The 26,609-nt window shown below is 39.3% G+C and overlaps 1 protein-coding gene across 1 annotated transcript in view; it reads left to right on the forward strand.

Moving 5' to 3' along the window:
- The first annotated feature begins 479 nt into the window (after window positions 1-479).
- The window catches only part of Itprid1 (ITPR interacting domain containing 1), a 116,238-nt gene continuing 90,108 nt past the window's right edge, over window positions 480-26,609 (forward strand). The window contains exons 1-7 of the mRNA XM_052172548.1: window positions 480-642; window positions 2,220-2,268; window positions 2,608-2,651; window positions 12,492-12,543; window positions 15,702-15,788; window positions 17,689-17,891; window positions 23,712-24,286. Of these exons, the coding sequence (XP_052028508.1) occupies window positions 480-642; window positions 2,220-2,268; window positions 2,608-2,651; window positions 12,492-12,543; window positions 15,702-15,788; window positions 17,689-17,891; window positions 23,712-24,286 (1,173 nt within the window). The remainder of the gene's footprint in view (window positions 643-2,219; window positions 2,269-2,607; window positions 2,652-12,491; window positions 12,544-15,701; window positions 15,789-17,688; window positions 17,892-23,711; window positions 24,287-26,609) is intronic.

A 26,609-nucleotide genomic window follows, 5' to 3' on the forward strand; every position in this document is an offset into this window, starting at 1 on the left:
TATAAATTTAAAGACCAAATACTGGTGATGGAAACATTTTATGAAGATAATTTAAGCAAAAAGAGTGCTTTTGGACCTGAACCTTTGGTGTGTTAATTTTTACATGATTTTTAAACACCTGTTATGTGCTCAAAGTTAATATTAGCATGAAAAAAGTAAGAATCTTGTCAAAATTCAATTTCTCTGTCCTCTATCCACATCTCAGAACACACCACTGAATTTATCCGTGTAGATGTGGCCTTGTGTCTGGCAATGTAAGCTTACACCCTTGGTCTGTCTGACCATAGTAAGGAAACTCTTTTGCCAACATCAGCAGGGAGGCTGCTTGAGTAGCGGAGCCTGTCTCAGTGGGACAGTGACTTTAATGGCTCAGTTGCTTCTAAGAATCCTTCCTGTCATTGGGCCAAACCTCAGTTCTGAACTCTTTGTGCCTGATTTGTCTTCCTGTGTGGTTTCAGTAAGGTTGTGGAATCACCTTCATGATAATGGAGAAATTACAAGGATCTGACACCCCCAGAGCAGGCCTGGAGAAGAGCAAGAGAGAGATCCTAAGACATACCAAGAGGGCATGGGCGCCTCTGGATGGGCATCTGCTTCCCGACTCTGAGGAAGAAAACCCAATGGTCACTATGTATGTGCAAGGTAAGGGTCTTTCTAGGGGTCTAGGAAGTGCTCTGCTGTGTGCAATTAGGGCTCTGAGGCTTTTGCTTGGAAACAAGTGACTTCTAAGGACTTGAACTTGGTATTAAAGAAACAAGTGTTCCAGGAGTGATTTCAGGCAATTCTATAAAATAGACATACATGACTTCAGCACAAATAGACCAGATAATCAATAAGCACTGCTTCTGTTCCATTTCAATACCCTCATCCTAAAAACCCAAGACTCTGAAGACACATCCAGGCCCAAGCCAGAAGGCTTCTCCTTCCTCCTCCAATACCTCCTCCTTCTCTTCCTCTTTTTTCTTCTCCTCTGTATCCTTCTCCCAGTTTCTTCCTTTTCCTCTTTCTCCTGTTCTGTCTCTTCCTTCTCTTCTTCCCCAACCTCTTTTCCTCTGCCTCCTTTGCCTCTTCTCTTTGATTTTATTTTCTTCTTTCTCTTCTTTGTGTACATGTGTATGAGAGAGACAGAGACGTCATCTCACTGAACCTGGAGCAGGGCAAGTGAGCTAGACGGGCTGCCAGGGAGACCAAGGGATCTGGGTTCTACTAGTTCAACCATGCCCTGCTCTCCAGTGGGTGCTGGGGATGCAAATGCAGTTCCTTATGTTAGTATAACAACAAGCACTTGAACCGCATGCCATCCCCCCAGCTCCCCATGAGCCTTCTTTCAGAACACCATTCTATTTAAAATGTCTTGGGCATCTTGCATGAGGTACTGGTTATCATTTCACTAACATGAAAAAGTAATAAAGGAGAAAACATTCCCATTTTATGTATGCATGGTACCACAAATGAAGACCACTCGGCATCTCCCAGGTTTACTGGCTGCTTTGCTTTACCCGATAATCTATGTGAGAATTATTCAAGTATTTTACAGATAAAGTCAGACTGAGCCCAGGGTATGAGGTAGTAGCTAACAAGAACTAGAGCAAATGTCTCTCAGAACCGGTTCTGCTCATCTCCTTTCTTTTTCCATTTTCTTTTTTTTTTTTTTAATTTTTTTTAGCCAGTGCTAAAGATCCACCTTAAAAGGCTGGAGCCTTTTTAACACAGGTTGCCTTTGGAGATCCTGGGACTCTATGGCAATTTGTCCCTGGAATGAATGCAAATCTGGTTTCTAACCTGGCAGAGAACATCTTGCAAATAAACATTGCTGGCTAGCTGCCTTAGGTAAATGTTGGGATTTAATAAGGAGAGGTTCCGTGGTGATTTAGGGCCAACAAGAGAGAAACAAAAGTCTCATACACTTCTCTATTCATTGTAGTCACGCTAGGCAATTTTACATCCACCTCTCACCTCCATTGACTCATTTTTCTAGTCCTTTATGTTTTGTTCCTTTTTTTCTTAAGTTATAGTCTTTTGGCAAGTTTACATCCATTCTTGGAAGAGGCTGATTATGGAAAACAGGAGGTTGTGCCTCCAGGGGGAAAATGAATATGCTTACACGAACATGTGACTAACTAGGTAGGAAACAGAGCTGCGGAGTGTGGCAGATGATAGAGTGGATCATTGTAGCTGATTGTGCTTTGACTAACAGAACTAATTCATTTTCTTTGTAGAAAATTCCAAACAGGAAAGTATCCAGCAGTGGCTGGACTCTGGATTCTTGTAAGTGGTGTCTTATTTTATTATTTTATTTTTGCATGTCTGTATGCTTTATACATTTCTCTTGCAAAGTTCCATGAAAATAATGTTGGTTAGCCCTCCCTGGAACAGGCTCTCAGCCATGGGTTTGCAGGGTGGGAGAAGTATGGGTTTACATATTAACCGAGTATTTGAGGATTGCTACATTACTTCAAAACTGTATGTCAGTGTAAAAGTGCAAAGGTGAAATATTTGGATTCAACAGCCCTGAATTTTGTTGTTGTTCATCAGTTTAATTACAAAAGCAACTTGCCAATCTCTTTACATACTTGTTGGGCTCACAGTGCTTTGCTTCTTTTATAGTGTCTCTGTAAATGATAACTTCCAGCAAGCCATCAACCATCCTGGTAAGGCAAGAAAACCCATCGAAGCTGTGCTGTGTGGAGCTGAGTAGATGTGTATGTGAAAGGCATACACATCTAATAGAACTTCCTCAAGTGAGACTCAGAAGAGGCTCTCAGAAATAAGTCCATCTTCTCTCTTGATTTTATAAGACTAGGACTTAGAAAGTGCAGCCATGTCCCCAGCACTGGGTGATGGGCTGAAACCAGGGTTCTTGCGACCATCAAACATTCAGACTGTAGCAGGGAACTCTCAGGGCCTATGTAGACATTTATAAGGATGTAATTATGTAAACAAAATTGGTTAGTTATTCATAATATATTATAGTTTTGTTTCTAACCTTATTTTCTCTCTTTTTATTCTTTTTTTTTGCTATTGAACATAATATTTCTATCTTTTCTCTAATGATATGTTTATCCTAGAGATGAACAAATGACTAAATCCTAAAACAAAGAGCACAAATATTTCTGAGGTAGAAAGTGTATCATACTGCTTCCCTGGGGTTTGATAATAACATTATTAAAATAATGAGTACAGGTCTCATGGATTTCATCTTTATTAAATGAAAATGCCAGACTTCATGGGATCTGAGATTCCTCCACTATAAAATGTGCCTATTTTTTAAATACCTCTCAGATGGATTAGATGAAATCTTGTGGGTAAAAATGAAAATCGGCATCAACTCCATGACACCTTGGTCATATGTGTTAAAATAATGTTCTAGAACTGATTAAATGACTAAAGAATAACTCTAAATATGACATAAACTAGGAATGTAATGATTACAGAGACAATTACTAGTCTTAAATTACCTTGCTGTTCTTATCTTATATCCTCTACCACCATCTTCAATTAAGAGTGACTATTGCTTGTCAATCCTCTTAAATTGGGACATTTTACTTTTTAAAGCTTTTAACTTTTTAAAAGTTTAAACTAAAAATTTCATTGAAATTCCCTCCTACACTCAGTTGTTCTCCATTTCAGATTTATTTCAGTGTTCTTTCAGAGTGTCCTCGTGTTCAGAATGAGTTTTATTCATCCCTCATTACTACCTCCTGTCATCTTCAGTCTCTCCTTTCGCCATCCTCCCCTTCTTCCCAGGAAGCCCTTCCTATTTTTATGCTCTACTGAGTTTAATTAGGTTTGCTCATGTGAACATGGGTAAAAAAATTTTCCTGGATCATATCCAACCAATCAGTAGCTACATGGCTAAATAAAGTGATACCCTTCCATGCTGACCATTAGCTGTCAATAATCACTCAGGGAGAGATGAACATACCCACTCTTATGCAAGTTTCTATACTTGCAGTGGGTTCACTGAATACAAGGCCATATTATTCCAAGAGAAGTCTTTTTACTACATACCTTCCCATACTCTGGCCCTTCCATTCTCCTATTCTCCTTCCTAAATAAGACCTAGACTCTGAGAGAGAGAGACAGACAGACCGAGAGAGGGGGGGACACAGAGACAGAGAGACAGAGACAGAGAGACAGAAACAGAGAGAGAGAGAACATTATTTGTGACCTATTTTGGGATAAACACTCAGCCATCCTTTACTCTCCACACTACTTTAACTGCTGTAGTCTATAATGAGACACTTCTCTGATGGCAGATAAAGAAAGCACTAATCTATGGATAGAAACATGAAGTTTTAGAAGGCAGTTTAACTATATTTTATTTAAATTGCAATATTTTTAACATAAGGCCTCTATGATGTCAAAATTTTAGAGCATGTTTTCAATAAATTGAATATGATGGCCTTTCTATTCATATTAATTCACGCTCAAGGAAGAGACAAAAACACAAGTATATTTTATCACATATCTCTGTCTTCGACTCTTGCTTATGTCATGCTGGGAGACCAGCATTCCTCCTTCTTTTAGTTACACTGTAGTAAACACTGCACTTCCTGGAAAATATAACTCATGGTCTGGCTTCATCAGAGCCAAGACACAAGCAGGAGAGGAGCAGGGTCTCTGTGTGGCTCCGAGGTCAGAGGGCACAGCTTCTACTTAGCAGCTCCTTGGGCTTCAGCAAGGCTTTTAACAGTAGCTCCTACGAGCTAGCTGGGCTTTTGTCCTCCAAGGCCTTTCTCATTGGTCATATTTTGAACTCAGTGATCCATGTGGGAACATGGTTGGTTCACATTCTTCTGTCGCAGTCGAAGAATTTGAATGTCCAGTACCATGACTTTTGGTCACAGATAGTTACTAGTAGGCAGGAAGCTGGACTTGCAGCCTTCCGTGAGACTGCACGGAAGCATAAAAGATGCACAGAGCTTATGGAATTCTCGAGTCACACTGGGAATAAGTTGAAGCGAGGGAATAAAAGGAGTTACTACTGAGAGATGATAAGGTTAAAACTCAGAAAATCTGGAGAGGGTATAAAGTGATATCATATTATCTTCCTGCTGACGCCAGAGACAGTGGCTTAACACATACAGAAACTTCTCATACTAAGTATACTGGATACTTTCCCTTGTCCTTTGTTTCCATGTTAATTTTAATAATTGCAGGAGACTTGCAGCTGCCCTTCCCACATATTTTCCAACTAACATAGACATTATGAATAATGCTCTTTCACCTTCAGCCATGTTTGATAACAAATATTAAGGCATTGCAACAAAAATCTCTCTGACCCCCTTTAAGTTACCCCAGAACATTGTCTAATAGTAGATAGTGACTTATAAGCAACTAAAAACTAAAAATTAAAAACTGCCGAGTCCAGACAGTGATTTTTATTGGCCTCTTACTGCGAGCTTGACCATATGGACTTGGTGGAGCACCACGGATCTACCCATGGCCAGACACCCAAAGCCTCTTTGAGGAGATAGTGCCAAGGACCATGTCTATCTTCCCAGACCAACTTATTCTTTGACTTAAGTCTTTGAAACAAGTTTGTTGCAAATGCCTTGCCAACTCCTGAGGACAGATTGAATGGCACTACTGTGAAAGTATGTAGTCACTGTAATGTAAAGATCAGACACTACCTGGCATATTTCACTTTTAAAATGATAGAACTACATTGTGTATATGGAAAAAATATTTTAAAATAAACTTCCTTTATTATGGGTAAATATTTGGCTATATACCTATTTTATGTACTAAGAGTCTTAGCAATTGTTCTATTGCTGTGAAGAGACATCATGACCAAGGCAACTCTTATGAAAGAGAACATTTAATTGGGGCTTGCATAGAATTTCAGAGGTTAGTCCATTATCACCATGGTGGGAACGTAGCAGACAGGTAGGTATCGTGCTAGAGAAGTAGCTGAGAGTTATACATTCTGATATTCGGATCTGGAGGGAGGGAGGGGGAGAGGGGGAGAAAGAGGGAGAGGAAGAGAGAGAGAGGGAGAGGAGAGAGGGAGAGAGGGGGAGAGAGGGAGAGGGAGAGGGAGAGGGAGAGGGAGAGGGAGAGGGAAGGGAAAGGGAAAGGGAAAGGGAAAGGGAAAGGGAAAAGGAAAGGGAGAGGGACCCTGACAAGAGTTTTTGAAATCTCAAAGCTTGCCCCCCTCCCTGACCAGTGACACATTTCTTCCAACTAGGCCACACCACCTTATCCTTATAATCTTTTCAAGTAGTACTCCTTGTTGACTAAGTATTTAAATATATGAGACTTTGTGGGCTATTCATTTTGAAGCCACCACACCACACCACACATATGAGATGATTTACGAGTGGAAGCTGAAGACATCCTGCTCTGGAAAGATGCAGACATGTGGAGACTATTACTCTCAAGAATTCCACTCTTTCTAGATCATGGCAATTTGATTGTAGCATAGGCTATATGATGAGACCCTGTAGTCTCAGTTCTTCCTGCTTCTTAACTTTTCCTCATCTAATGTCTCCTAAGTTGAAATTTTATTCAGATGGCCTCTTGCCATTCTCTGAGGCCTTCCAAAGTTGCATATCCTCTGAGAGATTCCTCCTAGCTTCTGCATGGAGCTGCACTGTTTCTTTTAAAAAAAAATGTTAGATCCATCCTGGGTCCTACCAGGCAGCCCTTGGTTGATATTGCTTCCAATTGTTAGACAAAATGGAAATCCTAATCAGGGTACAGATCATCCGTAAATCCAGTGGCCTAAAACTAGTTAAAAAGGAATCATGATAAAATACAAGGATGGTGCTATTAGGTTCAGAAGTTTTCTCAGAAGACTAAACCTAGTCAATGAAAAATTAAGAAAATAATGAGGCAAAGCAAGAACATTCAATGTGATGAAAGTAATGAATTTGAGCAAGACAAAGAGATGAAAGAAAGCTAAATGTATGCGGGAACACATATGGAAGGAGATCATTTTGAGGAAATGTTTTGTGCAGTGAGAGAGACAGAAATTTTTGTTTTAAATAAGACATACTCAGATGATAGATTTCTGAAATTCCAGAAAGGAGGAAACACATACAGTCTCAGGATGGGCTTGGCATAGGAATGTCATCTAAGGTCTCCTTTCAAATGGGTAGTTGTAACTGAGGTCTGAGATCAGTAAGATCTCAAAGTCATGTCTTTGCTTAAAAGAGAGTCCTGAACAATTTTTGAAGAGCCTCTCTACTGGAGTGGCCTATGACCTTACTACAACAAGGAAACAGATGCTCCTGGCTATGGGTGTGGCAGTAACATCTTGAGCAGAAGCTATTACAAACTCAGGCTAACAATGGCAAGGGCTTTCACTGGTGTTAAGTTTGAAATGGGAGGAAAAGAAATAAATGGACATAGGGCAAGGAAATGAGAAAATCATTCCAAATAGCTTTAAGATTTTAAATGCAAGTGTTAGCCATCATGTAAGGGTCTGTTTGGGGTAAGAGTATGGGCTAATAATTATCTATACCAAGAAGATGCACTGTGGATTATCTCTACAAAGTGTCCTGGTCAGGCAGGAGTTAAATTTGCAAAAAGCTACAGAATGCTATTATTTTAGAGCATTGCAGAACTGTAATTTGATTAGTCTATTGGACGATATTCCAAAGAACCAAATGTCTTCCATGAATCAGTCAGAAATGCTTAGGAAAACCAAAATAAAAAATGCTTTCTAAGCCAACAAAGGTGCTAATTAGTGCCTTCTGCAGATCTGACTGCATCTTCTTCAGTAATACATTGTGCAGGGTTAAGTGCGGTATCTGCTGCTTCAGATGGCACAAGTCCACCTAACAGTAGGGCGGATGGCTAGAGATTATATCTAGAAGGAAGCAGAATTGGAATTTTAACCACAGAAGAGAATGAAATCAACAGAGCGGGAACTTTTGTTCTTACTTTAATTGGAACTGTGGCTAGCAGGAATTTGCTGACCTTTGTTTCACCTTCTCCAAATGCTTTCAGCCAGTGTTAAAAATCAAAGGAGGTGTCCTTAGAGGGGGGAAAATGGTAGCAAAAGCATGAAAGCCAAACAAGATGGAGGGTAGCATTGAAACTGCCCTGCTACCAGGGTGTGGTATAGGATCATAGATGCAGGTATGTTCCACCTATTGCCCATACAACACTAAGCCTGATGCCTATAGAAGTTTCAGGACATCTGGGGTAATAGGGGAAGGTTTCCTTCCTGCTGTGGTGTTCCCCATGCTTCAGATTCTTGTTCTCATTTGAGGTAGTAAATGCTTCAAGAAGCTGGGCAGATAATCACTAATGAGGCAGGCAGCACAGAGACTAGAAAATTGGAGTGTAGGCTGCCGTCAACAGATTGCTACCCCAAAGACACCTGGGCTAGCACTGTAGCAACTTCCAAGTTTTAGGGAAAGTCTTGGAGTTCCAATCCCTGTGGGAACTGGCACACCATGAGCCACCAGCTTGTGCCTCTCCTTCAGGCTCATCTTGGTACCAGAGAAGCCTTGACCTTGACAGGCCCTACCTTGGCATCCAGGAAGTTTATCTTACAAATCAGAAAATAACAGCAACAAAAACCAAGAAATAGTTTCACGGTGCTCTATGCAAGATAAATGTCTACAGGTGTGTCCACGTGCTGGAAGGCCAGCTGCTACTTCTGCAGATTCAAGCATCTTTGCAGAAGCACCATGAAACCAGAAATTGGTCTCCCAGGATTAAGGGCGGTAGAGAATGTGGACTAGAAATCAGTGAGTAGTCCAATAATTGTAATAACTTTTTAACATTTTTTTTAAATTAGGCCTACTTTTACAAGTCTTATCAGGTGCCCTATGGTAACTTTTCTTCAGACTCTCAGCTTGGCAGCACAGAGGACTGTGTGTCTGCATGCACTGACTGAGCCAGATTGTTGTGTCATTTCCAGAACCATTGAGAAAAGTATCAGGAGTCTAGGAAAGCACTCAATAGATGCACATGTGCAGCCATGATGATGAAATTGAGGTAAGGGGGCAACTGTCTCCTAACTGGTGATGGTGCCTCGCAGGATGTCCTTGCATGACCAGAAAGCTCTTCCCCTAACTGGTGCTGAGGGTGTAAGTTTTCCTCATGTATCTGCAATCCCCGCTATGAGCAAGCCTGGCCCCATCACATTCCAGAGGACATGTGCTAACTTTCAGGAACTTGTTTTTTCCTGGATGCTGCCCTTCCAGCTTGGTCCTCACTACAGTGTCATGCAGAGGGATGTGTTCTGTTGTTTGTGGCTACTAGGTCTGTGTAGCCACTGAAATCTCATGAAGAATTCTAGGGCACGAGAATCCAGAGTCAAAGTAACTAGAGTTTTCTGGGTGACTGGATTTTCCTCAGGACTATGGTTTTGTAAAATGTTGGAAGGCTGAGTTAACTCTTCTTGTCAATATCAAAAAATGGATCAGTTTCTGACAATTTGAGCAATTCACTGTGACCACAGTGCCAGAGCCCTGCCTGGACACAGTCATTTACATTTTCTAAGACACCCACTCTTAGCAGATAAGTAGAAGAGGTCAATGCAGCTCAAGAGAAGCCACTTGTGTGGCAAAGCACATAGCCAAATTTCCCAGAACCACAGAGTTCTTCCATGGGGAGAGCTGTATAGAAGGATAACAAACAAACAACAACAACAAAACAAACCCAAAATATCAGAATTCTCCTGATGAGCTAGCCCAATGGTGCTCACTCTATAGATTACAAAGGAATAATAGAGGCTGTCCTCATAGAAAGAGGGAAGGAAAGAGGGAAGTTTGCTCAAAATGTTAAACAGAATTTATTTTACCTTCCATTTGGCAACTTGCTACTTAATTCATCATGACATTGTCTTCATGTAATTGCCTACAATTTGTACTACACTTGCTTTTATGACGTGATTAATAAGGTGGTAAATCAGATTTCTTTCCTGTGACAACTTCACTCAATTGTCTGCGATTTTGTAATCTTGAGATACTCCGAGACTGAATTGATTTTAGAAAGCAAGAGTGCTGCTATGGATTAATAATGCTTATGCAGGTGAGGGGTCAGTACTGAGCAGATTTTGTTTATGAACTCCAGCTTATACCGGTGTCTAAATGCAGCATCTCATTCCCTAGAATATTCTGGGAAGTAGCAATGATTTTAGTCAAGTTATTGATATTTACCTTGAATTAATGTCTCCTTAAATAGCTACTTGTTAACATTATGACAAATGTCCACTTCATGTGAAAATCTGTAACGTGTAGATTTAGAAAGCCTATCTAGGCTCAGTGAAACATTGATGTGATTGATTAGTCATGACTGCAATGGCACTAGGTTGGGAGTATTGTTCAAGAGCTCCAGGCTGGGTCATATCCTTTCAAATGGATTATGTTTCTACACCTGCTTTATTCCTGTGAGGGTTCCACTTGCTTTGCTAAATACATTTTATGTATTTTACTTTCACCAAATCTTTAAAGTGTAATTGTACAAGTTTGGCTTGCTTAAAATCCTCTATTTAAGCTGTGCATGGTAGCATATACCTTTAATCCTAGGTCTTGGGAGGGATGGATGGATGGGTTTCTGTGCATTTAAGGCCATCTCTGTTTACATAATAAGTTCCAGGATACCCAGAGCTACATAATGAGACCCTGTATCAAACAAATACATAAACAAAGAAACAAAGACCAAAATAATCTACTTACCCACATGGTATTTATATACTTGCAGTCTTTATTTCTCTAGATCATGTTGCAGGATAGCTGGACCTTTAAAACCCTCTTTAAGATATGAGGCTATGCACCTGGACTCTCAGCCCTGGAGAGCATGAGATAGGGAAAGTTTGACTGCAAGTCCAGCTTGGAGTTCATAGGGAGACCCCATCTTACAACAGCAATAGGAAAAGTAACAGTAACGTATGAGTCTTCTTACCTTTACGCTCCAAAGTTGAAATCCATAGTTGAGTTCCTAGGAACCTTTAAGTCATTCAGTGACTCACTACCTAGACAGTAATCCTGGCTCCAGACTAAAAAGCCTTTAGTCACATGCAATGGTCTTCCTTATGCTTCCTTCTGTCAGGATTTTCCATTTAAACCTTCCCCTGTTCTTTCTTTGTGGTAGAGGCAAGCTTTTTTTTTTCACAGTACAAGTGGCATCACTGACACTCATACAGGTCACATGCGATACCAGGACAGCCAGAAGTGAGAAGTCTGGTGGACATTATGATAAATTTGCCCATGATCTGAATATTTCCTTTTGTAGGTGTTATTGATACGTCATTTTGTGACACAGTGTGAGACAGTGTGGCACATTTTGTGACACAGTACTGCAGTGACTTCTAAGTGTCCCTTATGATGTCCAACAGATATTTTTCCCCAACCCCACCCATCTTGCTTCTACCAGGCAACTGGACCCTCCACACCATCTTTATCACATACAATGTTTTGCTTAAAACAATGGATTTTCATATCCTGGTACATAAATGTAAATCTGTCTTTTTGGCTTTTAAACACACTACGGGACATTCTGTTGGCAGTGTGGTGTTTTGGAAAGAAAAAAAAACAACAACAACAGTAGAAAACCAAAATAAGCTGTGGCATTTTACCGGCCATGAGAAGTTTACGTAACTGTGATCTCTCCTTTCCTTCTCCCTTAAGTGTAAAATAACAAGCCCCATTTTAAGGACTTATTATGAGGACTTGGAAGATTGTATAGGAGCTGAAGAAATGACTTAGCAATTAAGGATGCTTTCTCCATATTTTGCAAATGATCCAAGTTCAGATTCCAGCACCAGGAGGTAGATTAAAACTATCCTTACCTCTAGTTCCAGGGCATCCAATATTCTTTTCTGGACTCCTCTGCCTATATGAAGGCAAACACTTATGCAGATAGAATAAAATAAATACATTTTTAAAAAATTAATATTAATAACAAAAGGTATAGATGGCAGGCTTGGCACAGTACCTCATGCAGTTAGTGCAAAATAAACCACTGCTGCTGTAATTAATAATAAAGGTAGTAAATTCCTTAACTTTGCTATCGTTGACTATGAGGTCAGGGAAGTGTGACTAAGTTTTTATGCATTCTGTTGAAAATCAAGGATAGGACATAAACTGGATGGTATAGAAAGAACTAGATGATTCAGCTCCTGCTGAATATTCCATGGATGGTAGTCTTTGGCCTTCATCTTCTGTCTGTGATCTTGACAGAGCACCCTGAATTATCCCATGAGAATACCCCAGAACACTGCTTCCCACCTACTGCAGATGTCATTTTAATTATCTCTAACAAAGCTACACCTTTGTCCAGAAAATTATAACTCCACTTCACAATACAAATGTCATCTTTTCTATGAAACCTAGGCTAAGTTTGCTGCTGATACCAATTCCCAGCTCTCCACAATGCATGTCCACTGACCCTCACACAATTTAGCATTGTCTGGGTCTTATTCACTGCAGAGATACAGTGCCAGGTCACACTCCTGGAGAGGAATCCTCTCCCACAAAGATTCTCCCGGAGACATGTTTACTCCTATCATGTTTTTGTAATTGCAGCTTCTTTGAATGAACAAGGAATCTTTCAGATGACCGTGAAAGACTACATGAGGTACGTAGCAGCACCAGTCACTTCACTCTGAAATTCAACAGCTACATCGTTGAAGCAGAAACAATGATAAAAAATTTCTTTTTAATAATTGTATAGATTTAGGGATTTCATGAAATATCACACTCTCTGCCACTATGATTAGAGTGTTCTCACTGGCTATGGCAGAATTGGAGCTTTCTTAAATATCATAAAGGAATAAGAGGATTAAATAAACAAATGCTGACCTACTGTGAAACTTAGTTATTTGCATAAATGCATCCTACTGCAGTGCATCAATTCACAGAAGGTATAATCATAGGTTTGTCTGGAAATGATGGTATTCATGGTACTATTTACTGACTGTTTAGATGTCGATGGGAAACAGTGTGTCTCTAGTGGAAGAAAGAGTAGATTTCGCAGGGTGCTCCTCAGTACAGCTGCATGAGCTGGACCCTTAGTATAAAATTTCGTCTCAGACATACTGAACTGAAATTCATAGGTGAGGTTCAGAATTATTCTTTGCAAACCCTTTAGATGTTGCTAAGTGGCAGTCTAGTTCAAGAGATGCTGGGAGTGACTAACCCCTTTGAGACTAGGAACTACTTCCTGACATTGGATTATCTTGTAATTTCAGAACCCTTCCAGAAAACTAACTGTGGAATACTGAGGTACACACATTTCTCAGTCCCCCCTCCCTTAGGTGATCAGTTGCTTTGATCTGATGCGATTACATGATTTTAAGGCAAAAAAAAAAAAAACCAAAACAAACAAAAAACCCCAAAACTCCCAGGGAAACTCAAAGAGGAGATTGAGAGCTGGATTTAGGGTCAAGCTCATGCCCACATGACTGAATCAAACCGTGGATTTTCCATGAAGCACTGCTTCTATGTTGTTCTACTGAACATTGCAAAATGAATGTAGCCCTCAAATGTGGGGGGAAAACCTGAAATTTAAAGGAAGCTGAGGTGTGGTATTTTACCTCTCTGTCACTGTGATAAAGCCCTGATGATCAAAAGCAGCTTGCTTACATGTTATAGTTTTCCACTTACGGAAACCAGGGCAGGAACCTGGAGGCAGGGATTGCCATAAGAATACAGGGGAATGTGGCTTGCTCCTGTCTTTCTTGTACAGCTTGGGCTCACCTGCCTAGGGATGGGCTTATCCACAGTAGACTGGAATTTTCTCCATCCATAAACAATCAAGAAAATGCCCTACATACATTTCTAAAGGCCAATCTGATAGCAGCAACTCCCCTTTCCGGGTTACATTTTAACAAGTGTCTTTATTTTGTGAGGCAAGTTGAGAAAAAAAATAACCAGTACACAATGCAACAAAAAATAAGTAAATAAGTTTTCCAAAGCTGAAGAAGAAGAAAGACCAAAGTGTGGGTGCTTTGGTCCTTCTTAGAAAGGGGAACAAAGCCGGGCGGTGGTGGCGCACACCTGTAATCCCAGCACTCTGGGAGGCAGAGGCAGGTGGATTTCTGAGTTCAAGGCCAGCCTGGTCTACAGAGTGAGTTCCAGGACAGCCAGGGCTATACAGAGAAAGAAATCCTGTCTCAAAAAACCAAATCCAAAAAACCAAAAAAAAAAAAAAAAGAAAAGAAAGAAAGAAAGAAAGAAAAAAGAAAAAAAGAAAAGAAAGGGGAACAAAATACTCACCGGAGCAAATATGGAGACAAAGTGCAAAGCAGAGACTTTGCAAAGTAAAGGCCATCCAGAGATTGTCCCATCTGGCAATTCATCCCAAATACAGTCACCGTACTCTGACACTATTGTGGATATTAAGAAAGGCTTGCTGAAAGGAGCCTGATTAACTGTCTCCTGAGAGGCCCTGCTAGAGCCTTACAAATACAGAGCTGGATGCTTGCAGCCAGCCATTGCACTGAGTGTGGGGTTCCACAATGGAGGACTTAGAGAAAGGACTGAAGGAGCTGAAGGGGTTTGCAATTCCATAGGAAGAACAACAATATCAACCAACCAGACACCCCCTCACCCCCGCCAGAGCCATCAACCAAGGAGTACATATGGCTCTGGCTATACATGTAGTAGAGGATGGCCTTGTCAGGCATCAATGGGAGGAGAGGTCCTTGGTCCTGTGAAGGGTGCATAGATGCCCCAGAGTAGGGGAATTGAGGGCAAGGAGGTGAGAGTGGATGCCTGGGTGGAGAAACACCCTCATAGAAGCAGGGGAAGGGGAATGGGATAGGGACTTTCTGGGAGAGGGTGAAACTGGATAGCAAGGGGATAACACATGAAATGTAAATAAATTAAAATAAATAAATAAATAAACATTTAAAAGATAAAAAATAAATAAGTTTTCCTCTTCTGTCAATATCCTTCACCATTTAAATGTAGAATTCATATTATTCAGAAACGTGTTTTTTCATCTTTAATGAAAAGATACAATTAAATAGAGAGGCAGAGTCCAGATGTTCTTAGTACGGACAGGACAAAAACAAATTTAGCAACTCAAGTTTAGTAACCTTGTCTCCTTGGGAACATTGACATCTGCAGAGTGTTGTTTGATAAATTTTAATTGTATGCCAACTGTCTAATATGATCCATGATATGCCTGAGTTACATAAAACAGAATTGTATTATAATACAGTTCAATTTTCTTTAGAAGTACTTTAAAATGTTTTGCAATAGAGGTATACTAAATATGGTGATTCTCATTGTCTTGGGTAGTAAGGGACTTCATTACTATTGCATATGGCTGGCCACAGGGGACTCTGGGGATGCAGGTTAAGACTGTTAGCCATGAACTATGAAATCCTTCTTCATTTTGAAAAATGACGTGGAGTACCTCCAGTGGTTGTTTGCTGTACATCTTTCATCACATAATATTAACTTCTTCTCTCAAGTTGGAGCCTAGCAAAGCTGTGTTCCCGAATGGTCCCCCAATGATTTGCCATCTGCCAAGAGTGAGACATTCTGTCACCTTTATAAAAACACTCACAGTCACCTAACACTTAATTCTCACACATTCTATAACAATGCTCAGAGAGGAGGAGCACCCCTCTGTTGCACACACTGCCTCCTTCCAAGGTGCACCCACTGTGGAGTTATTAGAAACAGGAGGAAACAAAAATGATTCCTTGAGAAAGGACATCATCCCAAGGACCTTCTGGGAGAATCTAAACAATATGACTCATCTTTGATCCCCTTGACTTCTAGATCTCTGTATCAGTTCTCGGAGACTCCTACCCTGTCCAGAGGGACTAGTTTCAACTCTTGCTATTCCACCACAGGTGTGCCTCAAAGGTATGTGATTTCCTGGCCCCTTCATCAAGATAGATGATTCAGCTCAACAATTGGCTTTGTGAAATTAAAAATATATGCTTGAGAAATATGTGTTAAATTAATGGATAAGAGGGCAAACAAAGGATTTCCAAATCCTACTTTTAAGAGTATATTTTAAAAGGCAGTGAAGTTGGAAAGGAGGTTAAGTGTCTTCACTGGGAAATATCTGATAAATAAATATCTGATAAATCTGATCTATAGTTGCTGGAATTTCATTTGTTGACAAAACCAATAGGAATTGTAACTCTACCTGTTAGTACTATCACTGGGTCATATTTTAAGACAACTACAAGCTGCAAAAAGATACAGAGACCACATTATTCTTGACAAGGGTAGCAGGTAAAATTTACAAAACATGTCTATACCCATAGAGAGTAAGATCTGGAAAGAGACCCATGGACTTACTGGGAGCAGGGTAAGGACTTAGAACAGGGATTTACATGTAATAATTTACCTCTTAAAAGGTAAATCTGCTTTATTTATTTCTTGTGCTATTAAATATATTATAAGTTAATGATATTTTTATAATGATTCAATAATATGTTTAGTGACAAGCCACGCAATATTCATGACACTGAACCCTTTGGAATTCAGGGACAGTCTTTGTTAACTTTGTATTGTAGGTACCTTGCCCCAGAGCTTAGAACACCACAGATGTTCAATAAAGATTAGTAAAAGCAGACTGAATAAAGATTTATACAGTGGGGCCAATAGATAATAAATTAAATTTTCATGTGGAATTTAGGATTCTCTCCAAACTAATTTCTCATTCGAACCTTCTTTATATCAATTTGTCCATGGCATACAACCAAGTGATTGTCACTACAGCTTTCCAAATCATTTTAATGATTAAGGTATCCTAGCCAAAGCCATTTAGACCCCTTAATGAGGGTTCCCAGCCTGCCTTTTCTTTTTTCATTGATTGGGTCAAAGGCAAATCAACAAATCTATACGTGACATTAGAAATTGTGAACATGATACAAGCCCAAGGGAAGGAGCTTGCCCGTGGGACTAATGAGATTGAAGTTCTAGAGAGAAAATTATCTAATTTTCTGTGTCTCGAACAAGCTCTTGAGAGTAGCAAGGGAAGGAAAGGCAAACAGAAACCTTCATGAAACAAAAGAAAACCCTCTGAAACTTTATGAGAAATATCAGCTCCCACACAGTCCATGGCATTTGGAAGGTCAAACACCAGAAATTTTGAGTGAGAAGTGAGTTGGTATACATACAATTTCTAGATACTTAATTCTTAATTTCTGTGTCAACAAAGACTAGAACTATTTAACAAGAGGGTTTGCTGTTTTGGGCCAAGCCAAGACAAAATATAAAGAAATAAATGAAAACCAGAACATAGTCTAACCCTACCTAGAGACGTGAAAGCATCATTTGGAAACATTGAACCTATGGTGTGCTTTCAGCAATATCTTCGGCAGATTCGTGTAGCTAAGGGTGCACCCGACTGATATTTAAAAAAGAATTCTTTGGGTCTCCACTTGCATGTTGGGAGGTGATATTGTGTGTTTTATTTCCTTGATTTCTAACAAACATTGTTTTAAGGCGATTGCCAGTGCAATGACTTCCACTCCATATTCTTTCTGCCCTGTCTGATTTAATACTTATCCAGTTGGGAAGTAAAACCAGCCAGACAAGCTCATGGTTTTGTTTGTAAAGCACAGGCATGTGTCCCTATGTGGGGTGTCTGACTTTCTTCGAAGTGAGCTATGTAAGAGTTGTAGTGAACTCAGCATCTGTCTTTTCAAATTCCTTTTCCAATCAAATTCTGGAAGACTGGGTGAGTAGAAAAAATGGGCTATGGTTAAATGGACTATTATACATAAAGATTTTCTTATTTTTATCTCAGCATTCCTGCATGGCTGGAATTTTGGGAAAAAGATCCAGTGGAGATTCTCTTGGACTTGGGCTTTGGTGCTGATGAGCCAGATATCTGCACACAAATCCCAGCCCGGTTCCTTGGTTATAGCTCAGCAGCCAGAGGAATTAACATCCGTGTTTTTCTTGAAGCACAGAAGCAGCGGATGGACTTTGAGAACCCTGACTTGTATGGTAAGTGGGAGCCTATGGCATTGCATCCCAACACTTAGCACTGAGTACTATGGAGGACCATAGTATTTGACAGAATAGTCTAGTGCTTGCTTATGATACCATTCAACCCCAAGGGACTTGAAACAGGAAAAATTGACTTCTTGATCCCTCTTTCTCTGTCTGCCATGTATATTAGAAGCAAGACTGAGTTGCCCCATACTGTCACTGAAGGGTTTGCCTTGTACCTACTACAATCTGGAATATCACCAGTTGCGATGACAGGGGAAACACGGGAATGGGAAATTATACTCATCACAGGTCTGCTCAGATGTCATTGGCCAAAACAAGTCACATGACTTCTTAACACCAAGGCAGTGGAATGTGCAATCCTGTGTAAACCCAAAGGTGAAACACTTTCATGGGTAACACTACTCCAGCCACACCCCAGGAGACAGCGCAGCCTGCTCATCAAGAACCTTTGAGTGAAATCTTCTCGACTAGAGGCTGCTTGGACTGCTGCTATGTACGGCTTAAGCTGCAGGTGGTAGCTACTCACCACTCATATCTGAATTGTGGATTAAATATACTTAGTTCTTATTGCCAGTATGCACTTGCCACATTTCCCCAGCTTGTGGCCAGTGGAATACCTGTCACTAAGGTATCTCAGCGGATCCTCTTGGAGAACATGTACAGGAGCAAGTGAATTGAGAGAAAGAAACCTTGTAGTAAACAATTTACTTACTAAGGTTTAATTGACAGTCCTTGAGCTCCTAGAGGGAAGGTAGTACAACATTTTCAAACTCATTTAGATGTGAACTCCTCTTGGATGGGCAAGGTACACTTCTGTGGAATACATAAAAGAGTTTGAGAAAATCTAGATAAGAAATTACAAAGTTATGATTCTGAAATAAGTTCTTTTTTATACTTTTTATTGAATATTTTATTTATTTATATTTCAAAAGTTATCCCCTCCACAAACCCCTTATCCCATTCTCTTTCCTCCTGCATCTATGAGGGTACCCTCCCACCCACCTACCCACTCCTGCCTCCCACCCCCACCCCGGCATTCCCCTACATGAGCGCATTGAGCCTTCCCAGAGCCAAGGGCCTCTCATCCCACTGATGTTTGACAAGGCCATTCTCTGTCACAGGTCCCTCCATGTGTACTCTTTGGTTGGTTGCTTAGTCCCTGGGAGCTCTGGGGGTCTGGTTGTTTGATATTGTTGTTCTTCCTATGGATTGCAAACCCATTTAGTTCCTTCAATCCTTTCTCTAACTCCTCCATTGGGGACCCTGTGCTTAGTCCAATGGCTGGCTTAGCATCTGCCTCTGTATTTGTCAGGCTCTGGCAGAGCCTCTCAGGAGACAGCTATATCAGGCTCCTGTCAGCAAGCACTTCTTACCATCCACAATAGTGACTGGGTATGGTGTCTATATCTGGGATAGATCCCCAGGTGGGGCAGTCTCTGGATGGTCTTTCCTTCAGTCTCTGCTCCATACTTTGTCTCCATATTTCTCCCTTGAGTATTTTGTTCCCTCTTCTATGAAGGACTGAAGCATCCACACTTAGGTCTTCCTTCTTCCTGAACTTCATGTGATCAGTGAATTGTATCTTGGGTATTCCAAGCTTTGGGGCTAATATCCACTTATCAGTGAGTGCATACCGTGTGTGTTCTTTCATGACTGAGTTGCCTCACTCAGGATGATATTTTCTAATTCCATCCATTTGCCTAAGAATTTCATGAATTAATTGCTTTTAATTGCTGAGTAGTACTCCATTGTGTAAATATACCACATTTTTTCTATTCATTCCTCCGTTGAAGGACATATGGGTTGTTTCCAGCTTCAGGCTATTATAAAGAAGTTTGCTATGAACAATCTGGAGCATGTGTCCTTGTTATCTGTTGGAGCATCTTTGGGTATAAGCCCAAGAGTAGTATAGCTGGGTTCTCAGGTAGTACTATGTCCGATTTTCTGAGGAACGGCCAAACTGATTTCCAGAGTGGTTGTACCAGCTTGCAATCCCACCAACAATGGAGGAGGGTTCCTCTTTCTCCCTATCCTTGCCAGCATCTACTGTCACCTGAGTTTTTGATCTTAGCCATTCTTACTGGTGTGAGGAGAAATCTCAGGGTAGCTTTGATTTGCATTTCCCTGATGACTAAGGACCTTGAATATTTCTTTAGGTGCTTCTCAGCCATTTGAGTTTCCTCAGTTAAGTATTCTTTGTTTAGCTCTGTACCCCATTTTTTAATAGGGTTATTTGGTTCTCTGGAGTCTAACTTGAGTTCTTTGTATATATTGGATATTATCCCTCTATCGGATGTAGGGTTGGTAAAGATCTTTTCCTAGTCTGTTGGTTGCTATTTTGTCCTATTGACAGTGTCCTTTGCCTAATAGAAGCTTTGCAATTTCATGAGGTCCTATTTTTCAATTGCTCATCTTAGAGCATGAGCTATTGGTGTTCGGTTTAGGAAATTTTCCTCGGTGTCCATGTGTTTGAGGCTCTTCCCCACTTTGTCTTCTATAAGTTTCAGTGTATCTGGTTTTATGTGGTGGTCCTTGATCCACTTGGACTTGATCTTTGTACCGGGAGATAATAGGGTCAATTTGCATTTTTCTGCATGCTAACTGCCAGTTGACCCAGCCCCATTTGTTAAAAATGCTATCATCTTTCCACTGGATGGTTTTAGCTCTTAATCAAAGATCAAGTGACCATAGATGTGTGGGTTCATTTCTGGGTCTTCAATTCTGTTCCATTGATCTACCTGCCTGTCTCTGTACCAATACCATGCAGGGTTTTTTGTTTTGTTTTGTTTTGTTTTTTCTTTTTTATCACTATTGCTCTGTAATACAGCTCAAGGTCAGGGATGGTGATTCCCTTAGAAGTTCTTTTATTATTGAGAATAGTTTTTGCTATCCTGTGTTATTTGTTATTCCAAATGAATTTGCAAATTGCTCTTTCTGACTATCAAGAATTGAGTCAGGATTTTGATGGGGATTGCATTGAATCTATAGATTGCTTTCAGCAAGATGGTCATCTTTAGTATATTAATCCTGCCAATCCATGAGCATGGGAGATCTTTCCATCTTCTGAGAGTTTCTATTTCTTTTTACAGAGACTTGATGTTCTTTTCATACAGATCTTTCACTTACTTGTTTAGAGTCACGCCAAAGTATTTTATATTATTTGTGACTATAAGTTCTTTTAAGTTCATCAAAAGTTAAGTTAATGAAAAGGAAGAATTTTCTTCAATATTTTTCTGAAAAATACTTTTCTTGGATTTCTCAGTTCTCTCTCTCTCTCTCTGCTCTGGGGTGAGTTTTTTAAGACTATGTGATCCTGCGGATGCTTCAATGTGTTTTTGTTTTTCTTTTTAACTTTTAGAAGGAGTTACTATGGTCTTTTCTTCTTCTGAAAATGAAAGTTCCTTCATCAATTTTCTATTTTTAGAAAATATCTAGATTTAGGTAGGCATTTTATTAATGAAAAAGATACACTGATTATAGAGAAGACAGGACTGGGCCTTTGGTCTTGGAGTGGCTGACTTGTTTTTATTTACACTTTTACTTCAATAAAGCTAAGAAGGTCAAATGTAAAATAAGGAAGAACTAAGTTGTTGGATCCTCAAGACAGAACTGAAAAGAATGTCTCATTCAAAGATAGAGCAGAGGGTTTAAAATGGAATGTAAAATCAGTTATTTAATCTACCCACAGGTTAACATAAAAGTGCTAATTCATGCTCAAGACAGTTGTTCTCTGAGTTGATTGAACCAATAAATCAGGAGGTTTGTCTTAGTCAAATACAAAACTTTTTATGAGATTATGGAAGGCAATCATAAAAGCAATTTTGTGTACTCTAGTTCATGAAAAAGGTGGCAGTTCCTATAAGGTTAACATGGGGGAAGAATGTAATCTGAATTATCTGGAAACATAAGCATTCCTCTAAAAGTCTTGAAAGAATTTTACTGTTGTTTGTGAAATGTTCATTGGCTCTTCAAAGCAGAATGATGATTAGCTGATAGTTCTCCTTTCAGATGGATGCTTAGGGAAGCACAGGGATTAGAATGGGATATGGAATGATAGGAATGGAAAGAGATAAAAGAGGGGAGAATGAGAGTAAACAGAATATAGAGGAAGACAGTAACCAGAATACATTAAACATATGTATGGAGGAAGACAGTAACCAGAATACATTAAACATATGTATGGAATAGTCAAAAAACGAAATTAATTTAAAAATATGGAAAAAAGCTCACTAGCTTAGGTATACCTATTCTCTGTCTTCTTTTTTTTTCTGATGAGATAGGCTGCCACACTTTGCCATACTCTCCTCACTATGATCAACTAAAACATGAATAAAAATGAATCTCCTCTCCTCTTCCTTCTGAAAGTTTTTCTTTCAAGTATTTAGTCATAATAGTAAGAAAATATGATCAATTGCATGTCTTTGACCAACCATGTGTGCTTTTACCATTATGAGTAATATAATAGTTATGCTAGTATTAGGGACTTAATAAAGCTATACTACAAAAGTGAAATTACTTGTTTTCTATCACCAGAAGAAAAAATGCCTCACTTCATTTACAAAATGATATCATATGCCTAAATTATCTCTTACTTCATGAGGTCCCCCTCTAAATCCAATTAAGCCAGTTCTTTTATATATGGCCAGATTATTAAGACATTATATATATTATGAAAAAAGACTAACAAGTTGAAAATATGATTGATTTTGAAAGCAAATGAGATTCTTCATTAATTACTGTTTGTTTCTTAAAAGAATGAAAACTATGTAGTTCCTTTTAATAACTTTAAGAGCCAATCTTTGTATAATATTGTGTATTATACAAACTTGTATAACAATTGTATATTTACATGTTTGCTTTGATGTACATCAAAAATATGAGAGATATATAGACAGTCACAATTACCAGAGTTAAAATAATTCATGAACACTTACTATGTTTGTCAGGGAGCTAAACACTGCATATGTGTTAATTCATACACAGTGGGGTCAAATGTTCAGTGGTGGCTGACCTGAGCCTTAGAACCAGGCCTCCTGATTCCATATGCTATTCTACACTTGGGTAAGGAATATGATAGGCATAATAATGAGACTACTACTGAATGAAGTCATAGGAAGTAGACTTGGAGAACTTTATATTAAGAGCCTGGGATATTGCTTTAGGATGCATTTTATCTTTTGCAATAGTAGAGATGGATATTTGTACTTTGTCCACTAGGACAGCACTCTGCCACTAAGCAAATCCTCAGTCCTAGAGCTTATCTTTTGACATTTGATATTTTACACATAAACATAGAGTCACACATCTCTAGGGTTTTAAATGAATTAGCATGTAACAACTATGTGTATATATAAACCTATGAAGTTATATGTATCCAATTCAGTTTAAAAGCTATTAGCTTTCCTATGATAGAGTGAGTTCTTAGTGGGTAGGTGCCCTATCTTCAGAGAGAGGGAAACAGCTGGAAAATTTGAATTTTAACAGTCTTCCTCATCTCAGAAAATCACATTATCCATTCTTCAAGTTTGTCTTTTCTGATATTTTAATTTACTTACTGTACCTTTGTACATGCCTGTATACCATGACACATGTGGAGGCTAAAGGACAACTTATGGGAGTTGGTTTTCTCCTTTTACCATGTAGATTCTAGGGATCAAACTAAAATCTTTGGAACTGGCTACAGACAGCTTTACCTCCTGAGTGATATCAGTGTCCCCCATTATCTAGTTCTTACTATATTATTTACTGTATCAAAGTAGGTTTATGGAAAAAAAAACTATTGTGAAACTTCTATGTTCCTATATTCTTTAGGTCGGTTCCAACAGCTGGAAATCTTGGATCATGTGACCAATGCCTTCTCATCTTTGCTGAATGGTGTTAATACCCCAGAGAGCCAGTATGAAGAAAAATCTGGAAAGCAGAGTATGCAAAATCCCTCATCAAATGGAGCGAAAGAACGTCAGAGAAAAATGAGCCAACTTTTAAGAAGAGCTTCGAGACAGACCAGCACAATAGATGGTAATTCAGCACTGTCAGAATCATTCAAGATGGAACATGGAAATTCCACTCTGCCAACCAAGCCATGGGACCCTAGAGTGGAGCTAGAAGTGTCTTCCATTAGCCGTGATGGAAATCAAATGCTTCCTTCAATAGAACATGGTTCTGCCCAAGCCTGCAATGACTTGTCACCTTGTCCTCCTTCACAAGCTCTTTCAGACAAGCAGTGGCCTTGCTCATGCGCATTGGCCAAGCAGTCTCATCATACCTGTGTGTCTGAGGGGTCAGTTAAGAGGAGAACTTGGAAGGAGAAATGGATTCATATGGACAAACTCAAGAACTTGTCACACATTGTGAGTAAAGGACCAGACTCTTTTGAAATGGAAGAGGTGAGTGCTGTGTCTAGTGCTTGGGTTCCTACAGGAAATAGCCCATGCCACCATATTTTTCCTACTGGAAATGGCCCAGGCCACCATATTTATCTTTTTGCTTTCTTAACTCCATTGATATACTTGTTTTAGCATTTTGCCTTATGGTTCTGTCCTTGTTAGAGTTTTATTGCTGTGAAGAGACATCATGACCAAGGCAACTCTTACAAAGAAAAACATTTAATTGGGGCTGTCTTACAGATTTAGAGGTTTAGTCCATTCTTATCATGGCAAGAAGCATGGCAGCATCATGCAGACGTAGTTCTAGAGGAGGAGAGAGTTCTAAACCTTAATCTGCAGGCAGCAGAAGGAGACTGTCCCACTAGGTATGGCTTCAGCCTATATGAACTCAAAGCTCTACTTCTACCATGACATACTTCCTTTTACAATGCCACACTTCCTCCAATAAAGTCACACCTCCTAATAGTGCCACTTCCTATGTCTAAGCATTCAAGAACATGAATATATGGGGCCATACCTATCCAAACTACCACAGGTTCCAAATTTGATTTAGTCTGAGACACTTAAAGTCATTTTAATTGCTTCACACAGAACTAAAATAGTATGAAACCAGCCTTCTCCTATTGTCTTAGTTACTTTTTTTATTGCTGTGTCAAGATAAAGGCAATTGTAGGAGAAACAGTTCATTCAGAGACTTACAGTTTGGGATGATAAGCCTATGATTATCCTGGGCAGGATGGAATATGGCAGCAAGGATGAGAGCTTACATCCTGATCCACAGGCACTGTCCAAGCGGAGCCAACTGGGAATGGCCTAGGTTTTTGAAACCTCAAAGCCCAACCCCAGTGACACACTTGCTTCAACAAAGCCACACCTCTTAATCCTTCCCAAAGAGTTCCTAGTGCTTGGAACCATGCATTCAGACAAATGCACCTATGGGGTCATTCTCAAACACCCCACTGATCCACCTTTTTTTTTTTTTATTCACAACTGAATTTGAGTAATCTCTTACTTTGCTTTCACGATGTTTTTTTTATTAATTATCTCAGTGTGGTTTCTTATCTACTTTCTATCCATAATTCACCTTCTTTATGGGTCAGTTCAATTACTCCCTCTCAGTGACAGTTGAACCCAAAATTCCCCTCTATGTTCTCAGAGTTCCACCATGGAGACCTTGTGAAAAGATGTATCAGTTGTTTCATCCATGCTGAACTCTTGACAGCATAAAGACTAAAGAAAGTATTCAGAAATGCTTGCCAAAATGTGTCATGCAATATTCTTAATAAAACACTAAGAGTACAGTGTGGGCTTGGAATTTGGGGGGTTAGTTTCCTTTATTTGCCTATAACAGGGTTTGGTGGTCCTATTTTACCTGAATTCTCTAATTCTTTATTCTTACTTCTCTCATTCATATTAATTTGCATTTTCTTCTGATATCTCCTTTTGTATTTATTTGCTAATGTATGTATGTGCATGTGCATGTGTGTGCATGTATGTGTGTGTGTGTGTTATATGTGTGTATTTCCACTTATCTTTGTATTGATAATGGAAAATAGAATGCGACATGAACTTATTGATAACTGTTATTTCACTTAATAGAATGAGAAAATGCAGCCTAGGGGTATTGCCTACTAAAAAAGAGCCAATGTCAGGGTTAGTGGCATGTGTAAAATGGCAGATTTTTGGAGGTATTAAATGATAGCCAATATCTATAAGTAATCTGGATAATAGAGTTTAACTAGGGTTGACCAAATTTGTCCTTGCAGACAATCTATTGTGGTTTCCTACAGTGCTATTGAAGGTTGCTTTTGGCAGTATTTGGCTTAACAACAAAAACTATACTCCCAACAAAAATTATACACAGATTTTTAATGCAAAGGGCAACATATTCTGTGTTCAATTCTACTAAGTAGAATTGAGTCAGTTTCTTTCTTTTTACATTACCAAGCATATTAAATGGATTTCTTATTTGTGAAATTCATGCAGTTATGCTACATGACAGATGCTTCTTTACATACATGATCAATAACCTTTATCCTTCCTTCCTTTATGAATGGATCATGTATTACAGAAGACACATGAGGCCACCAATATTATTGTTAGTTTGCATCTTTACTGGATGCAGACTGCTTCTTTATTTAATCTTTACTGATTTTTAAAACTAATAACAATGGATCAGGTAGGCAGTCTAGGAATATATCTGGCATCTATAGTAAATTGTTGCACTCTTTTCTTTCTTTCTCTTTTTCTAATTGAAAAAAAATGTGCTTTGCAGTAAACCAAGTTGATTTTCTTCATGATTTTCTTCATGGAAGGAGAGTTT

Source organism: Apodemus sylvaticus, chromosome 2 (genome assembly GCF_947179515.1).
Source record: "Apodemus sylvaticus chromosome 2, mApoSyl1.1, whole genome shotgun sequence".
In the NCBI taxonomy this organism is placed as follows: Eukaryota; Metazoa; Chordata; class Mammalia; order Rodentia; family Muridae; genus Apodemus; species Apodemus sylvaticus.